Source organism: Hypoxylon fragiforme (assembly GCF_022984875.1).
Source record: "Hypoxylon fragiforme strain CBS 206.31 chromosome Unknown GGS25scaffold_4, whole genome shotgun sequence".
Classification (NCBI taxonomy): domain Eukaryota; kingdom Fungi; phylum Ascomycota; class Sordariomycetes; order Xylariales; family Hypoxylaceae; genus Hypoxylon; species Hypoxylon fragiforme.
In genome coordinates, this window is record NW_026054759.1 from 2,491,684 (window position 1) to 2,510,309 (window position 18,626).

General features: G+C 49.1%; 4 protein-coding genes across 4 annotated transcripts; 1 reads left to right on the forward strand and 3 right to left on the reverse strand.

The window, feature by feature from the left end:
• Positions 1–4,027: 4,027 nt before the first annotated feature.
• Positions 4,028–4,514, forward strand: GGS25DRAFT_520813 (uncharacterized protein; the record flags this gene model as incomplete). The annotated part of the gene is made up of 3 exons (XM_049263948.1): positions 4,028–4,091; positions 4,165–4,202; positions 4,266–4,514. The coding sequence occupies 3 exons, from the start codon at positions 4,028–4,030 to the stop codon at positions 4,512–4,514; spliced, it is 351 nt and encodes a 116-aa protein (XP_049117985.1).
• Positions 4,515–5,649: 1,135 nt separating this feature from the next.
• On the reverse strand, positions 5,650–12,728 carry GGS25DRAFT_242434 (Not1-domain-containing protein). Its single transcript, XM_049257130.1, has 4 exons — positions 12,206–12,728; positions 11,808–12,132; positions 5,791–11,738; positions 5,650–5,735 (listed from the first exon to the last, which is right to left on the reverse strand). Exons 1-4 carry the CDS (start codon positions 12,470–12,472, stop codon positions 5,691–5,693), a joined length of 6,585 nt encoding a protein of 2,194 aa, XP_049117986.1. The 5' UTR covers positions 12,473–12,728; the 3' UTR covers positions 5,650–5,690.
• Positions 12,729–13,637: 909 nt separating this feature from the next.
• GGS25DRAFT_487091 (FAD-binding domain-containing protein) lies at positions 13,638–16,451 on the reverse strand. The gene is made up of 4 exons (XM_049260685.1): positions 15,357–16,451; positions 14,903–15,294; positions 14,632–14,820; positions 13,638–14,436 (listed from the first exon to the last, which is right to left on the reverse strand). Exons 1-4 carry the CDS (start codon positions 15,893–15,895, stop codon positions 13,703–13,705), a joined length of 1,854 nt encoding a protein of 617 aa, XP_049117987.1. The 5' UTR covers positions 15,896–16,451; the 3' UTR covers positions 13,638–13,702.
• GGS25DRAFT_487110 (phosphoglycerate mutase-like protein) lies at positions 16,445–18,625 on the reverse strand. Its single transcript, XM_049260686.1, has 5 exons — positions 18,401–18,625; positions 18,286–18,328; positions 18,029–18,225; positions 17,740–17,958; positions 16,445–17,672 (listed from the first exon to the last, which is right to left on the reverse strand). The coding sequence occupies exons 3-5, from the start codon at positions 18,221–18,223 to the stop codon at positions 16,920–16,922; spliced, it is 1,167 nt and encodes a 388-aa protein (XP_049117988.1). The 5' UTR covers positions 18,224–18,225; positions 18,286–18,328; positions 18,401–18,625; the 3' UTR covers positions 16,445–16,919.
• Position 18,626: the final 1 nt, after the last annotated feature.

Genomic DNA, 18,626 nt, shown 5'->3' on the forward strand with positions numbered 1-18,626 from the left:
TAGGTATCACGTAACCAATCAGACCTGAATTTGGATTCGACGGCTAGTCTAAAGATTTTGTCTGGGCCATCCTGGTTTGTTACCATTAGACACATTTGCCTACCAACCAGAAATCTTTTTTTTAGGGGTCTTCGTCCGTGCTTCCGAACTTTGCTCTTTTTTTTTTTTCTTTTTTTTTTCTTTTTTCATCATTACATACCCTAGGTACCCTAGCCAATATCCATCATTACGCAAATGGTTGCCACATGGAGGAAAGTGGGTAATAAGTTTGTTCTTTTTTCACCTAGTAATTATCCCTAGTCATTTGTTATGTAATGTGTGAGGTTGCCATCACGACGACTTTGTAGTAAGTTTGTACATAATAATGTGTGTATTATGTACTAAAATACGTGTGTCGGTGGCACATCCAATGTTCGCACGATCTGTTTACTTGGATTTTTACTTGGTTTACTTCCGAGATTCGCGGCATGGGTTACAAACCCAGAAAACAAAGAGGCGGTAAGGAGAGTACTTATGCAGGCAATGCATTGTGCATGTTGGACAACCCCAAAGTAGCAAAGTCGACTTGAGTTCGACATATTGAATGGATGGTGTGGTCAAAAAGGCTATGGCTCCCATTGCTTCAATAATAGTTAGTTGTTTTCGATTTTGATGTTGCCCATACTTCTATTATATGCACTACAAAACAGGAGACCAGAAATATCAGATGTCATAACACGATATACCATTGAGAGAAATACATGCATGTGTTAAATTCAACAAAATGCTAGAGTACTTAGAAGCTAGCGTGCAGGTTAAACTCTGTAGAAGGACAAGAATTTGATAGAGGGAAAAAAAAAAAAATCAGCTTGGTGCGTGCGGAGCTAAATGGGTGGATAACGGGACTAGCAAGGCGCTAGTAGGGATAATGATGCATAGAAAACTTGACCAATCCCACGATACTTTTGTATGGATGTACCTCGTTGATACCTAACAGATATTTCATTGCTACCAATGCTTCCCAACGATATTACTTACCTGTAGTACCTACCTACCCTATTTATTCATGGATGGCAATATCTATTTCGATCAAACTCTCCGCACTACCCTTCATTCGCGAATTCAGGATTACAGTATGATGGAAGTTCAATTTTCCCCATCGACTAAAATCAAGTGCCGCCAATTGCAACACTTCCAGCTTATTATGGTTGCACACCTAGGCAGTCAGTCAGGACTCAGAAGGCGGGTTAGCTGACCTGCATGACACTTATACCACACTTATACCACAATACATGCTAGTAGCCTAGTGCTAAGTAGACAACAGTTAGAGCAGTTAAAACGTGCTACATACCTACTACATATGCCATAGTAAAGATTTCAAATTTCCCAAACTGGTCGACGACCGGAAGATTCCCGCGAACTACAGCCAATACCTTTAGGTAAGTACATCTAGGTACCGCTGGCGCCGCAGTTAACCTCTTGTATGCCCCTTTTTTAAATGTGGATAAGACTGGACCAATCTGAAACTTGCGGAGCTTGCATGACGTTTAAGCAACGAGATGTACTATGTAACATCGAGACTCGAGTCGTACGTTTCCCTCACGCGAGGAACTTCCCCAAATGCGAGCCATTTGATTGGATAGTTTTACCTAGTACTCTTGTAGCTCGGTACCTCGCTACATTTTAATGTTCAAGTTACTGGGTACATGCTTGGTAGTTGCAACTTGCAAGATTTGGATATCACGCCCATCTCCCGTCAATCCTGTCTGGGCACGAAAAGTTATTTGGTCATCATTAACAACTTGAGTATTGAACGGTTATTAACCTCTCCCTAGCAACAAAATTTACAAAAATAGCTGATACCAACCAACCCCTCATTTTTGCTATCCATCAGTCTGCCTCTTTTCCTTCAAAGTTCTTACACATTCAAGTTATACGAATATGTATCTAGATACATACTAGGTAGTACATATCTACTATCTATGTATACCCGAACTAAGTCTAGGTAGACAGTCTGTCTGACTCGCATACCCAAATCACGAACCTGTCTTATCTGGGGAAATGCTGCCTACCTGCCTAGCAGGTACCAAGTAAAGTATGTAATTGACTACTCATATCTAACAATATTACGAACCGAACACCTGGGGAGGATTAAAAGTCTTGTGAGCCTTTTGTCTTTTGTCTGACCACCCCCAATGTTTGTCCCAGTTAATATATTCCAAGCAACTTTTATTACCCAATCGACCAATCGACCCGCCAACCAACCAAATGACAGCTAGAGTCCCTTATTCGGAAATCGACACTGCAAGCCGACGGGATCTTCTGGTTGTCCTACTCCTTTTGGGGTGTGGGGCGATTGAGCTGAGATGTGGTCTACCATACCATACCTAGGTCTGTTATATAACACGTACCCACGTACATATTATAGTGTACCCAGTACTCTATATCGCCTAGGTTAGTCTACTATAGACCAGACCGTGCCACCGTGATGGACCCCTCTTGTGTGTCTTGAGACTGTCTATATGACATGGCACCCCACTCGGTTGGCTACTGGTACTACTTGTGTGAGTCTCAACAACACTGTGTGTGTGTGTCTTTTACATATTCTACCTACCTAATCTGATCAGCCAACATGATGAGTACGCGGAAATATGCTACCGAAATCCACGTGCCGGTTTGCCTCATAATACCGTGTCCAGACACCCGGGCTGTTTTGTCTGCCGGAGCCATGGCCCAGGAAGTACTAGCTACCTATTCATAGTCCGGTCTAGACTGGCGACTAGAGCTCGTACTTGACGTAGCCTTGACTTCCACCACAGCCATAACTGCATACGTAGGCAGATGCAGGCCTATCAGCCCCAAGCCTTGTGTCCGTACGTCGCCGGCCTTAGTTTAAGCCTCAGCTCTTGCTACTATCCAAGCGCGAATTTGGCCTCGCGTCAATCCAGGAAACTCTAATGACTCCGAAACCTTGACTCCGTATGTCCCGATATGAATTGAAGCGACAGCGAGAATCCAGAGTATTTGGAATTGCGATTATCGAGCCTTGGATATATTAATTCGTTCATTGTGTTTTCTTCTTACGTGACTGTCATGTCTAGTAGTATGCCTCAATACTTATATAGCAGTAGTAGGACGTAGGACTATTCCTCAATTAAGCACATAATGTCAAAATACCTATGCTAATAAGTTCAGCCTTGAGAGGGCTTGCTAAAATATGAACCTGTTCAATTACAAATTGCATAAGTCCAAGTTTCTACGTTACTGCAAAATCGACAATCTTCATTGGTGCATCGTATTAAAGTCAACAAACTTACCAGGTCAATTCTCGGATGGAAGAGATCGATAACAAGCCTCCCTATCATCGGACAAGTCAATGCAATATATGAATTCCCACAACGCAGCCTCTGCCTAACGCGGAGACAGAAACTCCCATCATAGAAAAAACATGTGCTCTATCTTCTTAAGACGAAGATTTGTAGCCTATATACTTACCTATAACAAGTCTGTGGCCGTAAACTGAAGCCTCCTCACAGCTAAGCGTTTGCCGAATAGCAAGCCAACAACGTGATGCGGCTCTTATAGTATCTCCATGCGTGTGAGATACCTGATTGGCGAGCGGAAGTCTTTGCGCCGCGTTCGCTTCTCCCATCACGATGCCTCATTCGCTAGCCCGTCTAAGTAAACTGGGCCTCCTATTACCAAGCCAGTGAGTGATATACGATGCGAACGATGAGTCTATGTATGACATTGTATGTGCTATAGGAAGCACAATATACGTGCGTGATAGAATACCTAGCGGTGGTTTAGGGAGTAGAGTAATGTGAGGAGGTTGTGATTTTATAAACATATAATATATATATGTCCCTTACGAGAGAGGTTTCGCTGGTCTCTTAGAAGCAGGCCGGCCATCTACTCTAAGATTCTTGTAAACAGCGTATTCATTTTACTGTAGTCAAGCTGCATCTATCTATCTATCTACATATGTACCTACCTAGGTAAGTAATCATCATGAAGCTCTCCAACCTTAGTCCCATCGCCATCCATTATGGCTGCCACAGCCTCAGGTCACACCATTTTCTGCCAGCTGAAGACTCCCGAGCAAACATACCGTAAGCCCCTTTCTTCTGGATTCCCCAGATGCATTCTCAAAAGAGGACAGAGACGTTAATATACTACTTCTAGTCGTATCCCACGCGATACGAGCGCCTACGTACGATGGGGTAAGTGCAGATCTCCCTAGCAGTACGAGAAAAAATCTCTGGGATATCTAACATAATCCACAGCCACAGGCCAACGTCAACGACAACAACCTAGTCTGCAACAGCGCCCCGGATCCGACCACGCCATCAAGCAAGGTCGTTGACGTGAAGGCCGGCGATACCGTCGAATGGGGCACCGACACCGTTGGCAATCAGGCGATCCGGGCCCCGGAGTGCGTTCGAGGACGGGGCGGTACCTTTTGCGCGCGGCGGGGGGTGGGTGTCGTTCTCGTTCTCGTTCTCGTTCTCGTTCTCGTTCACACGTACAGATAACGTTGTATACCTACCTGGGTAGATTCTGACACGGGGAGAAAATACCTACCTAGATGAAGTGTGCGCAGATCAACGTGACGGAGAAGCCAGTCAGTATCCCCGGTATCTATAAAGTGAGTACCTACCTACCTACCCACCACCTAACCTACTCCCTTCCATTCTTGACGAAAATAGCCTCCTTCTTTTGATATTCAGGGGGGGGGGGACCTACACATCAGGTGCCTACCTAGGGGTTAGGCATGGTTAGCCAACAGGCGGACACGCAGTCCCGTGACCCCGGCCCCCTCATCGACATCTACAGCAAGCCCCCGAGCGCCAGCAACCCTTACAAGACCCCCGGTAAAAGAGTCACACCCCTCCTTCCCTCCTCTGTTCTCTTGAATAGGCTCGGTAGTCTGACTAGCACCTATATATAAGCCCTGCTTTACTCACTTGCTAGGTCAGTAGTCAGCATGCATAGATAGGTATTGAGTCTGTTATTTTGAAGATTTCCGAATCTTATGATCTGCTAGGTTATATGCCATCATCATCAAGGCCATCGAGAGTCATGTGTATTTCATGTTTAAAGACTGAATTATCAAGTACTAACAGTCATCTTCAAAGTGCTGACACTACTTATATAGATCACCTTGCCTACCTGGTATATGCATGAAAGAGTTTCCCAAAAACATATATCTCGTATTAAGGATATCAGCCATGAACCAGAAAGAAGCAACATCTCCATTCACAAAAGTCATTGAAAAGCACCATCAACGTTATGATAGACCTGTGTCTGTCGTAGTCTACCTGTATATATTGATACACATATGCCATGCTACGGGAGCGAACGGAAAGTCAAATCCTTGCCATGGCAATCCCTATGCGCGCTCTTTCCGCGCTCTCCCACGCCTAGTTTCACAATCATACAAAGTTCATGAATTCACCGTAGACGCCCTGAAATGCCATTCATCAAACGGTCGTCTACCACCTGCTTTTTATTTCTGCGCCAGTATGGTAACACGTCCTCGAAGACCCTCCTTTTCCCTCCCACGTGCACCCAAAGCCCATCTGTTCCGCTGCGAAATCGATTATCTAACTGTACGTGTTGGAAAGTGAGGTGGTCGGTTATGATGACTTTTTCAGCCACTGTCAAGGGTGCTATTATGGGCTATGGAAATGCCAACTAGCATACTACCACTACTGAGGGTGCTGCCTGGCAATTGCTAAGAACTGGTCCGCGATCTGTATGAAATTAGCTAGATATCCTTGGTTGTGGGTAGAAAAAAGCATCACTTACGTCGCGATCCGCCTTGATGAATGGTTGGTCGAAGAAGCGGTACTTTTCTTTCGTTACCAACTCGATGATGACCATCATAAGTCCCCATGGCTGGGGCCAGAAGCCAGCAATCCTTTCTAGGAGGACTCGAACAACTTGCTGTCGAATATCGATTTCCTCTGGGTCGTTCATGTCTTGACTAAAGAGGTCAAAGATTATGTAGCTGAAGTACTCAGTCATAGGGCTAAAGTGGCGCAGGCGGTCGACAATGCTGCCCAAGAAAAAGTATCGAGCCTGAGGCCCCAATTCGTGGACCAAAAGTGACAGTGTCGCCGCATCCGGTGAATTAGGAACGAAGACTGGTCTCTCCTGACGTACCCGGGAGACTGCGTAGTTACCAACGAAGGTGACGATGCCATCAATGAGCTTATGGTCGACACCGAGTGGTACATTGCCGTATGTTGTCTCAGTCGTGTTGCTCTTGCTGATGGCATGCGTAAAGTGCGCAATCGCATCCTCAGATGGGGGAGCCTGCATGAGCTGCTCGAGGATTTCTAACATTCCTAGTTCTCTCACGTACACCAAACTGGAATCCTCGCCTGCTTGAGGGTTTTGAGGGGCCGAGTCCACTGCTTCTGACCTTGGGCCACAATTGAGGACGATATTTCTCAGCTGAGTACAGTGAGGTGATATGCTCATACACAGCTGAGTTGCATTGGCTGAGATGTAGTCTAGAAAGTCATGTGCCAGGACCACCAAGAGCTTCACTACTGCACGGTAATACTCCTTAACGACATCAGTGACATCGATGGCCTTCATGTGCTCTGAGACATGTCTCAAAAGAGACTTTAGGAGCTTGGTGTAGGGAGACCAGCCGCGCTTCGACTCGAGTAGAAGTATATCAGGCGCAAAACGTCGATGTCCTATAAGGGAGAGCCACGCAAAGGCGAAGCCTGGGAAACGTTCTGGGTTTAGTTGTAAGAACGTATCGGCAAGTCGAAGCAGGAAATCTTGTCTGCAGGAATCGAGGCTCGGGTTGTCTACAAAGATCCCATCAACACCATGCATTAGCATGGAGAAGAGGCGGCAGAAAACCCTCTGATTGAACTGCTCGCCTCGTGTTACGTGATGGTGGTTAAGAACGACCGCAAATAACGACACGACAGTGATTAGTGTGGAGAGAAGTCCTTCTTTAGGGTCATCGTGTTCAGCAGCGCTTTCCTTGGCGAAAGTAGTGATCAACTTAACGAGGGCATCCACAGTGGTGAATGCTTCAGTGTTGGTGCCTCCGGCATGTATGATCTGTTCGAAGTAGTTGACCGACGCATCGATCCCTCTCCGTACGAAGACAAGGAAGTCGTCCTTGCTCCCAATGATACCCTTGCTACGGACTTGCTTCACAAAAGCAATGTGAGCTTTCTCCGGAGTGTTGTAGTTATTGTATAGGCGGATCCATTCCTCCAAGACATATTCGAACTGGTCCAGTCGTTCACCATCCTCTAAGACATCCTGGCTCTGCGGCTTGATCAATCCAGAACCGATGAATTTGGACTTGAGTCTTTGGCCTACTTCGAGGCTTGGGTCTTCGTTGATCCATTCCCATGCCAACTCCAGGCTGCGAACAAAGTCCGCGAAAAGTGCGACAGGGCGCTCGTTGAACAAGGTCAAGTCCAACAATTTCGCAAACAGTTCTAGGTATCCTTCCTCCCTCTGCGCCAGCATCTTCGCCATCATCCCGTCAATGCTGTGTAGATCGAGGAAATCAGTTGGGAGTAGTGCGGTTATCAGGGAAATATTCAGGATATTCTGAGGTGGCTGCTGGTAAAAGTTAAGTTGTACACGATCATGGAGAGCAGTACCGGAGCTGGCAGCAATTTTCAGAAGTTGCTCTAGGATATGAACGAGACTTTCTAAGAATAACGTGTTATCTGCGCCGCTGAAGAGTAGGTGAGAGATTTTCTCAACAGCGTAGAACGCAAACTCGTCCGAGCTCTGTGACGTATTGATAATAAGTTGCGTGAATACGTCGACAACTTCTAAGACCGGATGCGATCTAGGGAGATCGGCAAAGTGCTCCTCATCGGTTGATGTAGTGGTACGTTTGAGTTCTGATAAGAGCCTCTCAACCTTTTCCATAAGTCCTCGTCCATCCATTGGATGGGTTGCGGGACGGCCGTTAGCCATTCCAGCATGCACATGAGAGTAGGGCAATTGGGAATTGAGCTGAGGCAGGGACGGGGTCTCTGCCGGAGTCGCAAGACTCGGGATAGAGCTGTACTGATCTTGCAGAACCTCATTGGCGATGTTCCGAGTCGCATCAGAAGCCGAGGCGGCATGGGTTGCGCTGGCCTGGGTTGCGCCCCGTGGCTGTCTCGCGAAATCCTCATAGATGGCCATTTGCTCCGAGTTCAACCCAGCGAGGTTAGGGGAGAGTTTGTATGGATGAGGGATAGTCATGGCCCATCGGCTTAGACTAGGATCCACGTAAGGCTCGTTAGATCGCTGTATGCGATGACGTCGCCGCGCCTCCAATTCAGCTTCTATCATCTCTTCAATTTCTGGTACGGCACGCTCCTCGGCTTGCTTCTCGATTACGCTGCATGCGAGGTCGAGATTCGAGTTGACACACATTATTATTGTGCCCTCGGGCAATGAATGAGGGAGTTCAGTTGCGGCACCACGCATGTAGTTAGTAATGTTAGCTCGAAGAGGCTCCTTCGAAGTAACCTGTGCAAGGCTTCCCGCTGTTGCCTTGACCATGTTAATCGCAGACGTTCGAAGCTTGTTCTCGTCAGGTTCAGTTGCGAAGTCCTTGTGGATCATCTGCTGGGTGCTTATCGCTGCGATCGTAACGGATCTGTCGACCACTGGCTGAATGATATCTTGGAGCGCCTTGGTCACGGCAGTACGAACAATTTCATGAAGACGAGCGCTGTTAACGACCATCTCATTGGTAGGAGGAATCGATAAAAGAGCACTGATATCCGGGATTGAGACTGGAATAGGATGTGGCGTGAGGCCAGCAGGAACCGCGGCTGCTATTCCGTTCAAGGACATATTCTCAAAATGCTCCATAGGATCTTGAGCTGCTATATCAAGAACCTCCTCAACTGGCAGACGGTCCTGGAGCTCGCTAGATGGCTCAATGCTCTTATGGTCCAGATTAAGATCTTTACAAAGAACCTCGATTTCGAATTTTTGGTTGAGCTTTAGTTCGGCATGATGGTAAAGTTCAATGAGAAGGTGAATGATGTCCATTAACCACGGGTTGGGAGGACGGAAGATCGTTGACTTGGCAGCCTGTATCAGCACTTTGCAGACAAAGGGTACAACTACAACCAGTCGCTTCGTATCATGAGCCTCAATGAGCAACTGCTTGAAGGCAATATTCTTATGCTTGATTGGCTGATCCCTCGCTATAGTCACGAGGCCAAGCCATGCGCCCAAATATTTCAAATGGGTTCTATCCGTCGAATTTTGCATCGTGCTCTCCGAATTCAGCATGCGGGCAACGCTAATATAAGTTTGCCTCAACACCTCAGACATTAGATCCTGGTTCTGAAAGAGCTTTACAAGCTCGAGATAGACCGAATGGAAATTGGGCTGCATTCGAGCTCGCTCTTCAATAAGGTGGCTGGCGAACCACTGCTGATGTCGCCCTTCCAAGACCTCGTGGATTTCCTTGAAGGTTGTCTGAAGCGACGATGTCGTTAGATTGTTGAGGCCAAACTGAACTCTGTCCTGCACATCCTCAACAGGATCCTCAAAGAAAACTCCCGGAGGCGGCGGGTCAACATTTATCGCTGTGAAGGGAGTAACATGAGGCTCTGCGACGTCCGCGGCCCCGTTCATGAGTGGCAGTGGCGGCGGCACTGCTGCTGGTTCGTTTACAACGTGGTTAGGAGTCGTTGTACCGTTCTGCGTACGCGCCCGATCTTCCTCGTCTTCTAGCACGACTTCTTCGGCCTTCCTATAGGCGTCAGTGCTGCGTAAAGCGGGAATCTGTAGAAGTTGCTTGCAGAATCCCGGCCATTCTCTGAATCGAGGAAATATCTGAATGAGTGCCTGAAGTCCGAACTTGTACATGGAGTTATCAATGCCATAGTCCCTAACAGCTTCGAGAATCATTCCAAGGCCAATCTTGAGAGGCAACTCCGAAATTAGGCTGTGTGATATTATCCCTCCAAACAGGACAGCGGTGGTAGCGAGGGCCTCAAGGGGGTAGTCCACAAAGTGAGAGTATTCATCGAAAAGACCATGAATCATGCAGGCAAATATGTCTTGATCTAGCGGGTCTCGCGATCGCTTATACTCCTCTAAGCTCTGGACAATGTACTTGACCTCTGTCTCCTCACCGTACATTCTCTTATAATGTTCTTCCATTTTAGCGATGGCGGCAGCAGGCAGTCCATTTCCATCTTTGCCGTTGGCATCAATGATGGCATCATATTCTTCGTCCCCATAGTTGATGAGTCGGGGGTACGCAGTGATACAAGCGCGTTGAACTATGATCAGCTCGGGCAAGGGATTCCTAGGCAAAAAGTCCTCGAGAATCTGAAGCATAGCTAGCACGGTTTTAATATGAAGAGGCGTGGTGGTCTTCGGCACGGGCTGACCATCAGCCGTTGACTTTTGAGACTGCACCTCTAAATTTGCCTTGATCATCAGGAACTGCAACAAAGACTGCGAGATCGTGGGACTACGCTCGGCGTTATTGTGGGCCCATTGAGAGAGATCGAGCTGGCCTTCAGCATGCGCGAGAGCGGCAAGATCGTACCCAAATCCGTTTGGTAAGTAGACTAGTTCGTCCAGCCATCCGTGCTTGATGACATGCTCAAATATGAGGGTGAGATCCATTGGCTTCATGGCGTGAGCGTCGACCAGCCTTTCCGTAACCCACTCCCTGTCTTTTCTCCACAGGCTGCCTAGCACGAAGTCGTGATATTCGGAACGTCGGTGAAGGAAGTTATCAAAAAGCGATGCCAAAGTCTCGACAGCCATGGGTGGCCACGGCTTAGGGACCCCGAAAGCGGACACGATGAAGATGTCAAGATTAGGAACAACCACCTCTTGAAATAGCCGTTTTGCCTCCGTGCTCTGCGATGCATGTAGGGAATGAAGCGCGACCTGGAATATTGCGGATAAAGCTAGGCCCGAAACGAGAGGGTGTTTTACGGCGATTGCTGCTCGTTCGCGGACTTCGGGGGGAGAGTTTGCGTATTCGTCAATAGTAAATGTCGGTTGAAGGCCAGGGATGGTGCTTGCATCTAGTTCGTTTGGACTCAAGGACGCAAACGCACAGATGAATGATAGCTGGGTCTCTGGATTTTCCCAATGAGACCCTCCCCATAGACTCTGGATGCTGAACGAGGAGGACTGGTCATCCTGTGCCTGCGCGATAGGTAGGAGGGCTTCGTATAGTCGTAAGAACTGTGCCGATGACACACGCACGTCTCGCTGGTCAAAGTAGGCAACCACGTCATGCCAACCAAAGGTAGATGGTAGTATACGGCGAAGGGCCGCGACCAGTACAGAGGGATTGTGGCGATGTGTAATACTCACCGTCGTGTACGTTAGAGCCGCGGACACCTGTTCTTCACTTAGCTGGATATTGGCTGGCCTATTTTGAAGGTAGGACAAGCAGGTTTCTTCATCGCGGGTAAAATCGGTACCAGTCCTCTGTATGTAAAGGGCTAGCGCATTGGGCGGCCTTTGACCTAAGACTCTGATAAGATCTAAAGCGGCCAACACCTCCATCGGGGGTGCTTGATCTTGTTGCAACCATCGTGACTGAACCTTATGGCTTAGCTCGTGCTTAGCGGCTGAGTTGAAATTGGGCGGGTGGCCCTGGATATATCGATCGACGATGGTGGCAATGAAGGACGGGGTGAGGTCGGAGTGATCGCCATAATCGGCTCGCGAAATTATGTTTACGAAGGTTGGGAAGTTGGTCGATAGGATCGCGTCCGCTTTAGCAAGTGATATGGTTAGCCTACGAACAGAGCCAGTATCCGACGAGAACACTGGCGAATACATACCCTTCGTCTTCAGATCCTGGCGAGACCCGAACTTGAATGCTAGAGCTAGGATCGTCTTTTCTAGAGCGTCGAGCTTGAAGTGCTCCATAAAGGTAGATAAATCGAAGTCGCGAAATATGTCTTCGTTGGCCGTCTCGATCGATTCGGCTATCCTAGAGGCTTGTTCAAGATCATGAGAGATCTTAGCCATCTCCTCCGCAAGTAGTGAATAGTTGCCGGGATTGGCAACAGGCCGGTTGATGCCAGGAAATATTTGTGGTGCATTGCCGGCTACCAACCGGGTGAAGTATCTAGAAAAGACCTCCATGTCGTGGTCATCGAGGAGCTGTGGATTAAACATGTTAGTATGTATTCCTGAGGTTAGCAAAGGAAGGGCTGGACTATATGTATATATATACCTTCCTAAGTTGATCTACTTGCAACTCCCACTTAGCGCGGTCCTTGTCCTCCTTGATGGTACTCAGTAAGAGATAGACCTGGGCGACAACTATTTTCGTGAGGGAGCTGGACCCCGTGGTCGGACTGTTAGTACTGGGACTCGCGCCAGCACTCAAAGGACCGGTCTGTGATGGGTGGGGAGAATGAGTGAGCCCTGTCTGCAAACTCTGCGCAGGAACAGGAGAGAAAGTTCCAGTTCGTGAGTGAGACGGCGGTGGGGGGACCATGAGGGTGGTGGTCTGGTGTATGGAAAGGGAAGTGAAGTGAGAAGGGGAAGAAGGGAAGAAGGGAAGAAGAGGAGAGAGAAAAGTGAAGTTGCGATTCCCCTACTGCAGAGCCCCTCTCGGCAGTATCACGATTCAGGCAAGGGTGCCTATCAAGGGCGACAGGTACGGTACTCGCAGGTTATGGTTATATGTGGTGGGTGAGGGTAGTCGCAGGCTCACGGACGATCGGGGCATGGATGTCATGAGCCTAGGTGGAAGATGGACTGACCCAGGGAAAGCAGGTATAAATGTTTCGTTGTGGGATTGAATGGTGTTGATTTTTAGTTGGGACCTGGTGCGAAAAGGCTGACTGTCAGGTTTTAGTTGGATTGGACGACTGGTTAATAACTACCAACCTACCAGACCTACCTAGTAACCTAACCTTAGGTTAGTAGGTATGTGTACTGTGTTGTAGCCTGTAGGTAGAAACTCGGGTAATATACAACCGTGGTAGTAGGTAACTAATAGTACTACAATCGATGTAGGTAATAACAGGGTACAGTGTACTATGTATGTAAGGTACTATCTTATCGTCTTGGGTCTTGACGACAAAAAAAGAAAGTGTAAGAAATCCTTGTGAGACAATTCTTTAAGACACCAGTTTTAAAATTAAAGAAATGGGTAGGTAGAGAGAAATAGGCAGAGAAATTGTTGTTTCGCTGCGCTGCGTTAAAAGTGATGTATCGTTGCGGGCGGGTTTGGGGTTGGATGAATGAATGGATAATGAATTGGATGTTGATTTTTGGTGGACATGAAGATTGAATGAAGATTGAATGAATAATCCCTACCAGTGACTACTATGTATGTAGAAAGCTTGGACCCTCTTCTGGCCTTTCCATTTCAATGTTGTGTTGTACTGTCGTACCTAATGGGGGGTACTGAAAGGGATCCACTCTATAAAGAACAAACCAATAAGATGATGATATGAGGTGAGATCTGATGTGATAGCCTTGCAAGGGCTGCAGAATATGCCTGCCTTGGCGAAAGCAAGCCACCTTCCTTATTGGCTCACTAAAGCACGTACCCGTCCGAAGCTTAGTTGGCACTGGGCAGCCACAATCAATGATGATGAGCTCACACACAAAAAAAAACAAGATACTAACATTGAAGTTAGTAACAACTTACATAACCTTAACTTTAGTCACTACGTACTGTATGGATATAGTACTACACAGTATACACTGTACAACTTCAATGTGCCCTACACAACGGACCATTCTGTGTCGGCAGCCCATCCTCAGTCCTCACAACCCACGCCTCACTCCCCACCGTGCCAGGAGCATAGAATACGCCCCACGGATCCCTAGCTCTCTTGATTTCCAGTAGCCTCTCATAGTTGCTCCCAAAGAACGCCTGCTGCCAGTCCGGCTCCAGCAGGTCACACTCATTCATATACGCCCCCGCCCCCGGGCTCACCTCGCGCCACCCATCGAGGCTTGTCGCGAGCGCCTGGTGCGTCTGCGCGAACGCGTCGGCGGACAGGCCCCTCAGCGCGACGGAGTCGAACAGGTCCGCGTGCATTATGGCCTTGCGGAACGCCGGGTTCGCCGCGTTGTTCCCCGGGTACCCAGCCACGGCCTCCGTCGGCTTGAGGTGGATGCCATGGAACGTGTAGCCCGCCTCTATGGACTTGCGGATGGCGCTCTGCGTCGCTGCGAACAAGGTAGGTTCCTCAAAGTTGGCGTACGGCAGTAGCCGGCTGCCGAATCGGGAGCTTCCTGGTCGGTCGCCGGTGCCGAGCCCGCCTGCGCCCCAGTTTGATGCGGGCTGTGGCCGTCCGCTTGTCACGGCGAGGCCGATTGCTTGAAGGTCGTCCACAAGTGGCTGCACGAAAGCAGAGAGGGAGGTTGAGGATACGTCGGGTAGCTCGATGTCTGTGCGAAAACTGAAGCTGTTGTTGCCAGACAGACGTGACACGTAACTATCTAAGAGTCTCCAAGTTAACATTCCAAGCAACGAACTGAAGATTCGTGTGTGTGTAGATTCATCCGAGTAAGTTGATGAGAATAAGGTATCATAACATACTGCCAGGATGTTAGCTTTCAAGGATTAATGGGATGAAAACCCCTGACTTGGGATGAAATTGTGGCACCATGGAGCATGACGTTTCTTAACTCACCATGCAGTACCGCCATTATCAACAATCGTTCTGCCAAAATCATGGTACAGGTCGAAGCCTGTCCAGAACCTTTCCACGCCATCGGGCGAGGGTGAATTGGAGCCGCTCACGGAAAACGATAGAGAGGAGGAAAGGACAGTAGTAGGCGGATGAACCTTAACCACTGCCGATGTCACAACACCGAAAGTACCTGTATTTGCTGTTAGTAACCCTGATATATATATAGCGTTATGAAAACGAGCCAGAAAATGGGAAGAAATAAATGCGCTTACTCCCTCCACCTCCGCGCAACGCATAGAACAAATCCGTATTCTGCTCTGGGTCAGCGGTGACGAACTGTCCGTCAGCTGTCACGACCTGAATCGACAACGGCTGATCAGCACCAAGTCCGTACTTCGACGCCAGCGCGGAGTGTCCACCTCCAGCCACCCAGCCGCCGTAGGCCCCGACAGTGTAGCCCCCCGCGACCACGGCTGTCATGTTGTATTGGTCCATGTACTGGAACATCTCCCAGCTCTCGATGCCCGCGCCAACCCGCGCCGCTCTCCCCGTGTACGCGCCCACCTGGTACTCCGGGAGGAACTCAAAGTCTTTTAGCCAGTGTGTCCAGATGCTAAGACTTCCGAAGCCGATCGACCGGCCGATGAAATCATGTCCAGTATTCCTATCGTGGTGTATTAGCAAGAAAGATAAGTACTTCCATAGCCCCTATACAGTATCACTCACTTAATAATCAACCGCACATTCCTATTCCTCGCAAAATTAACCGCAACCTGCACCTGCCTCACGCTTGTAGCATTAACCACATACTCCGGAAACGCCCCCTGCGAGCAGCTCTCCCCCTCCAGCGGCTGCAGCGTCGCGTGGCACGTGTCCCCCTCCGGCCACTCGCTCAACACCGTGACCGGATCGTTGATATAGAACCTTGTCGAGCTAGTATTCCGCACGAGAAACGCGCACGCGGCCTCGTCCTTGAACAGCCCGTCGTAGCATACTGCCGCGGGCGGCACGCCCCTGATTAGGGCGCCGCCTAGCGAGATGTTCAGCTGCGCCCACTCTTCGTCGAGGGGCCATGCGGCTGTTCCCGGGGACGCTTTGCATTCGTCGGCGGGGGGAGGAGCTGCTGCCGTCGATGCGTTCCCGAAGGCTATGGCAGAGAAATCACCGACGTCGGCCTCGGTGAGTTGATCGCGCTCGAAGGCAAAATTGGCGCTTTTTGCACTTGCGAAAAGGGCAAGGAGTATCGAAGCTGAAGAGAGCTTCATGCTGTCTCTAGGTCAAAGGTACCTAGGTAGTATGACAACTTAGTATGACATGACCTAGGTATCTACGGATACGTTGATGGGAATGGATGAGGCAGCCACCTCTCTATAAAGGTTCTTGGCTGACGGAGTTAATTTTTATTTCCCTTGACACTTGCAGAGACATTTGGGGAAAGAAAGGCGTCATTTTGTGTGTGAAGTGTTGGTTTTGGTACCTTTCATTTGCCCCTGAATATACACAATCCCCAAGTACTATTTCCTCGATCGGAGCATCTTACAGATAATCTCCCCATGTATCGGCATATAGGATGCTACAGACTTGCCTACCCGGTTACTTCACCTCCAACAGTCTACCTATACATTTTGAAATTCCTGCAAAGGCGGGTCAGAAGTTAAGATGCGCAGCTCCATACCTAAGAGCCGGTGCCAGAAGCGACTGGTGGGATTTCCATGAGTTTAGTCATGCAGTCATAATCCTATGTAATCATTAGAGGATTCAAATGTCGGCAGTCGACAGGTCACCGGCAAGAAAATCCTATAGCCTTACGCTACCTACTACCTATACTATGACTAATCGATATTGCGCTCCAAGGAGGTGGTTTGCCAAGGCCCAGATCAGGATTATATGTAGGTAAGCACGGTACCAGCTCGGTGGTAGCATTTTCCCAGTGAGCCTCTGCCTCTGTCCCAGGAATTCCCGCAGTGCCATCTGCGTGGCAATGGAATGGTCTAGATTTTTCTTACTTGCAACCCCTCGCCCCCCAAAAAAGCCATGTGGTTGAGTGTCACACCCGGAGGATTTATACTATACCGCCATCCACCAACGGGACGCGCCCCCAAACCCCTGAACATGGGGGACATTGGATGGATGTATTTCACAGAAACACAGCCCTGGAGTAAGAAAGCTTTCGACAGATTACCTAAGCGGGACCATCCCTTTTATTTCTTTTATTGATATTTACCCATGGATAGGTACTGGCTAATGCGGAGAATCTATTACCATTGACATACTATTTGACATACATCTTTACACCGAACTCGTAGCCGCAGCAGCAGCCGTAGCCGAACCCAGCACCCCCGAGCTCGTCGCCGAGCAAACACACCCCGTGCCCGCCACACTCGTAACCGGCGGCCCCGCACACGTCGCCTCCGCCGCCCACGACGCCACCGTCGTCGTCGTCGCGCCCTGCCCCCCGCCTACCTTCACACTCACCGCTTTGACCAGCGCCGGCAGCGCCTGCCCCGTCGACAATCCAAACGGGATATGTCCGAGGACCAGCAGGTTCTCGCGGATCTGGCCGGAGTGGCTCGTGATGCTGATCCACGTGCTATCGTCAGTGCTAAAGATATCGTCCAGCACCGTCTTCGTGCGCAGCAGCTGCGCCGCGGCCGTCTCGCCCTCGTACCCCTTCCACAGCCTGTCATCCTCGGCGAAGCCGTTTTCGAACCGGAAGACGGGCGGGAGCTGTGATTGGAGATAGGTGCGGTTGGAGCGCTCGTCGCAGGTGCGCATGGAGATGCCCTCGCGCAGGAACTCCTTGACGACGGGCGCGAACGGCGCGTTGCGGGGCAGGTCGAGGCCGGAGAAGGTGAGGTTCGCGGTGGTGGCGGAGCGGATCAGCGGGCTGCTGTAGTAGGACTGCGGGGCGGGGATCTTTTCAACGGACAGCGCGTGCTTCCAGAAGGTGTTGGCCTTGGTGCATTGGGCCTTGCCGGCTTCGGTGAGGCGAGCGTCTCTCCAGACCGTGGTGCCGTTGCCTTCTCGTAGGCCCCAATAACACTTTACGTTAGGCATTTGGTAAGCTGCTGTTCGGTGCGTAGTTATAATGCATGGGCTGTAAGCTTACGTTCCATGCTGGCGTGCCATAGTAGCTTTCTGCTGCGTTATGGAAACCCTCTCCATGGCGGGCCATGAACAGGACCTTGTACTGAGTATTCTTATCGCAGCTTTTGTTCAACGAGTTGACGTAGTATGCTAACCGTTCCCATTGAGTCCTCTTTCCCTTAGGATCATACTGGGTATCTGTCGGATATGTTCGATTAATGAGACCGTAGTTGGCTTTAGTCTATCCAGGCATTTATGATTAGTGGTGGTCATTATACTTATTGGCTTGCAGCCTCGAAGTTGGGCCATACGTAATCGAAACTCTTGGGGTCTGTAGCCGGATCGTCTTGCTGGAAGAATCCAGGAATAGTCGTATAATTAATCGTAGTCTTCTCGCCATAGTATGACAGCCCTTGTTTATGATCCCATTTCCCACTCTTGCCCCAGTCCCAGCCCAGGCAGGCAGGGGTTAGAGAAAGAACGACGACGAGTAAAGTAGCCAACATGTCTGAAATGAGTGTAAGGTTTAGCTACATGAAAAAAAACTTGGCTTGAGAGAATATCTTACTCACTGACGATGGGGATGTTTAAAAAGAAATACCAAAATCTGACTTCAAAGCCACCCCACGAATGATCAGCACAGCGCATTCACACTTCATCTTAATATAGATACGTCGCCCTACCTAGCTTAGATACATGATGCTAGCAAAATCTAGACGCCAAGCTCCGACGAACCTAGCGAGCTAGATCTCACTCCACCGTCGCTAATACATCTACACATTAGCTATATCTGTTGTTCCAGGTAACACGTGCTTGCAACACGTGCCTATATACTAGATTTAAAATGAGAAAACCCTACCCTGGGTACCTCGTGGGCACCTAGTAGAGAAGGAATTCCTCTCTTAAAGA

Excerpts from the sequence above, each read along its gene's own strand:
- GGS25DRAFT_242434 (XM_049257130.1), bottom strand. The coding sequence starts at position 12,472 with ATGGTCCCCCCACCGCCGTCTCACTCACGAACTGGAACTTTCTCTCCT. Across the intron at positions 11,739-11,807 it reads CCAGGATCTGAAGACGAAGG|CGGACGCGATCCTATCGACC; the intron begins GTATGTATTCGC and ends CACTTGCTAAAG. Across the intron at positions 5,736-5,790 it reads TCATCAAGGCGGATCGCGAC|ATCGCGGACCAGTTCTTAGC; the intron begins GTAAGTGATGCT and ends AATTTCATACAG.
- GGS25DRAFT_487091 (XM_049260685.1), bottom strand. The coding sequence starts at position 15,895 with ATGAAGCTCTCTTCAGCTTCGATACTCCTTGCCCTTTTCGCAAGTGCA. Across the intron at positions 15,295-15,356 it reads AATGTGCGGTTGATTATTAA|GAATACTGGACATGATTTCA; the intron begins GTGAGTGATACT and ends ACACCACGATAG. Across the intron at positions 14,821-14,902 it reads GTTGCGCGGAGGTGGAGGGA|GTACTTTCGGTGTTGTGACA; the intron begins GTAAGCGCATTT and ends CAGCAAATACAG.
- GGS25DRAFT_487110 (XM_049260686.1), bottom strand. The coding sequence starts at position 18,223 with ATGTTGGCTACTTTACTCGTCGTCGTTCTTTCTCTAACCCCTGCCTGC. Across the intron at positions 17,959-18,028 it reads ACCCCAAGAGTTTCGATTAC|ACTAAAGCCAACTACGGTCT; the intron begins GTATGGCCCAAC and ends ATGCCTGGATAG. Across the intron at positions 17,673-17,739 it reads ATGGCACGCCAGCATGGAAC|TGTTATTGGGGCCTACGAGA; the intron begins GTAAGCTTACAG and ends CCTAACGTAAAG.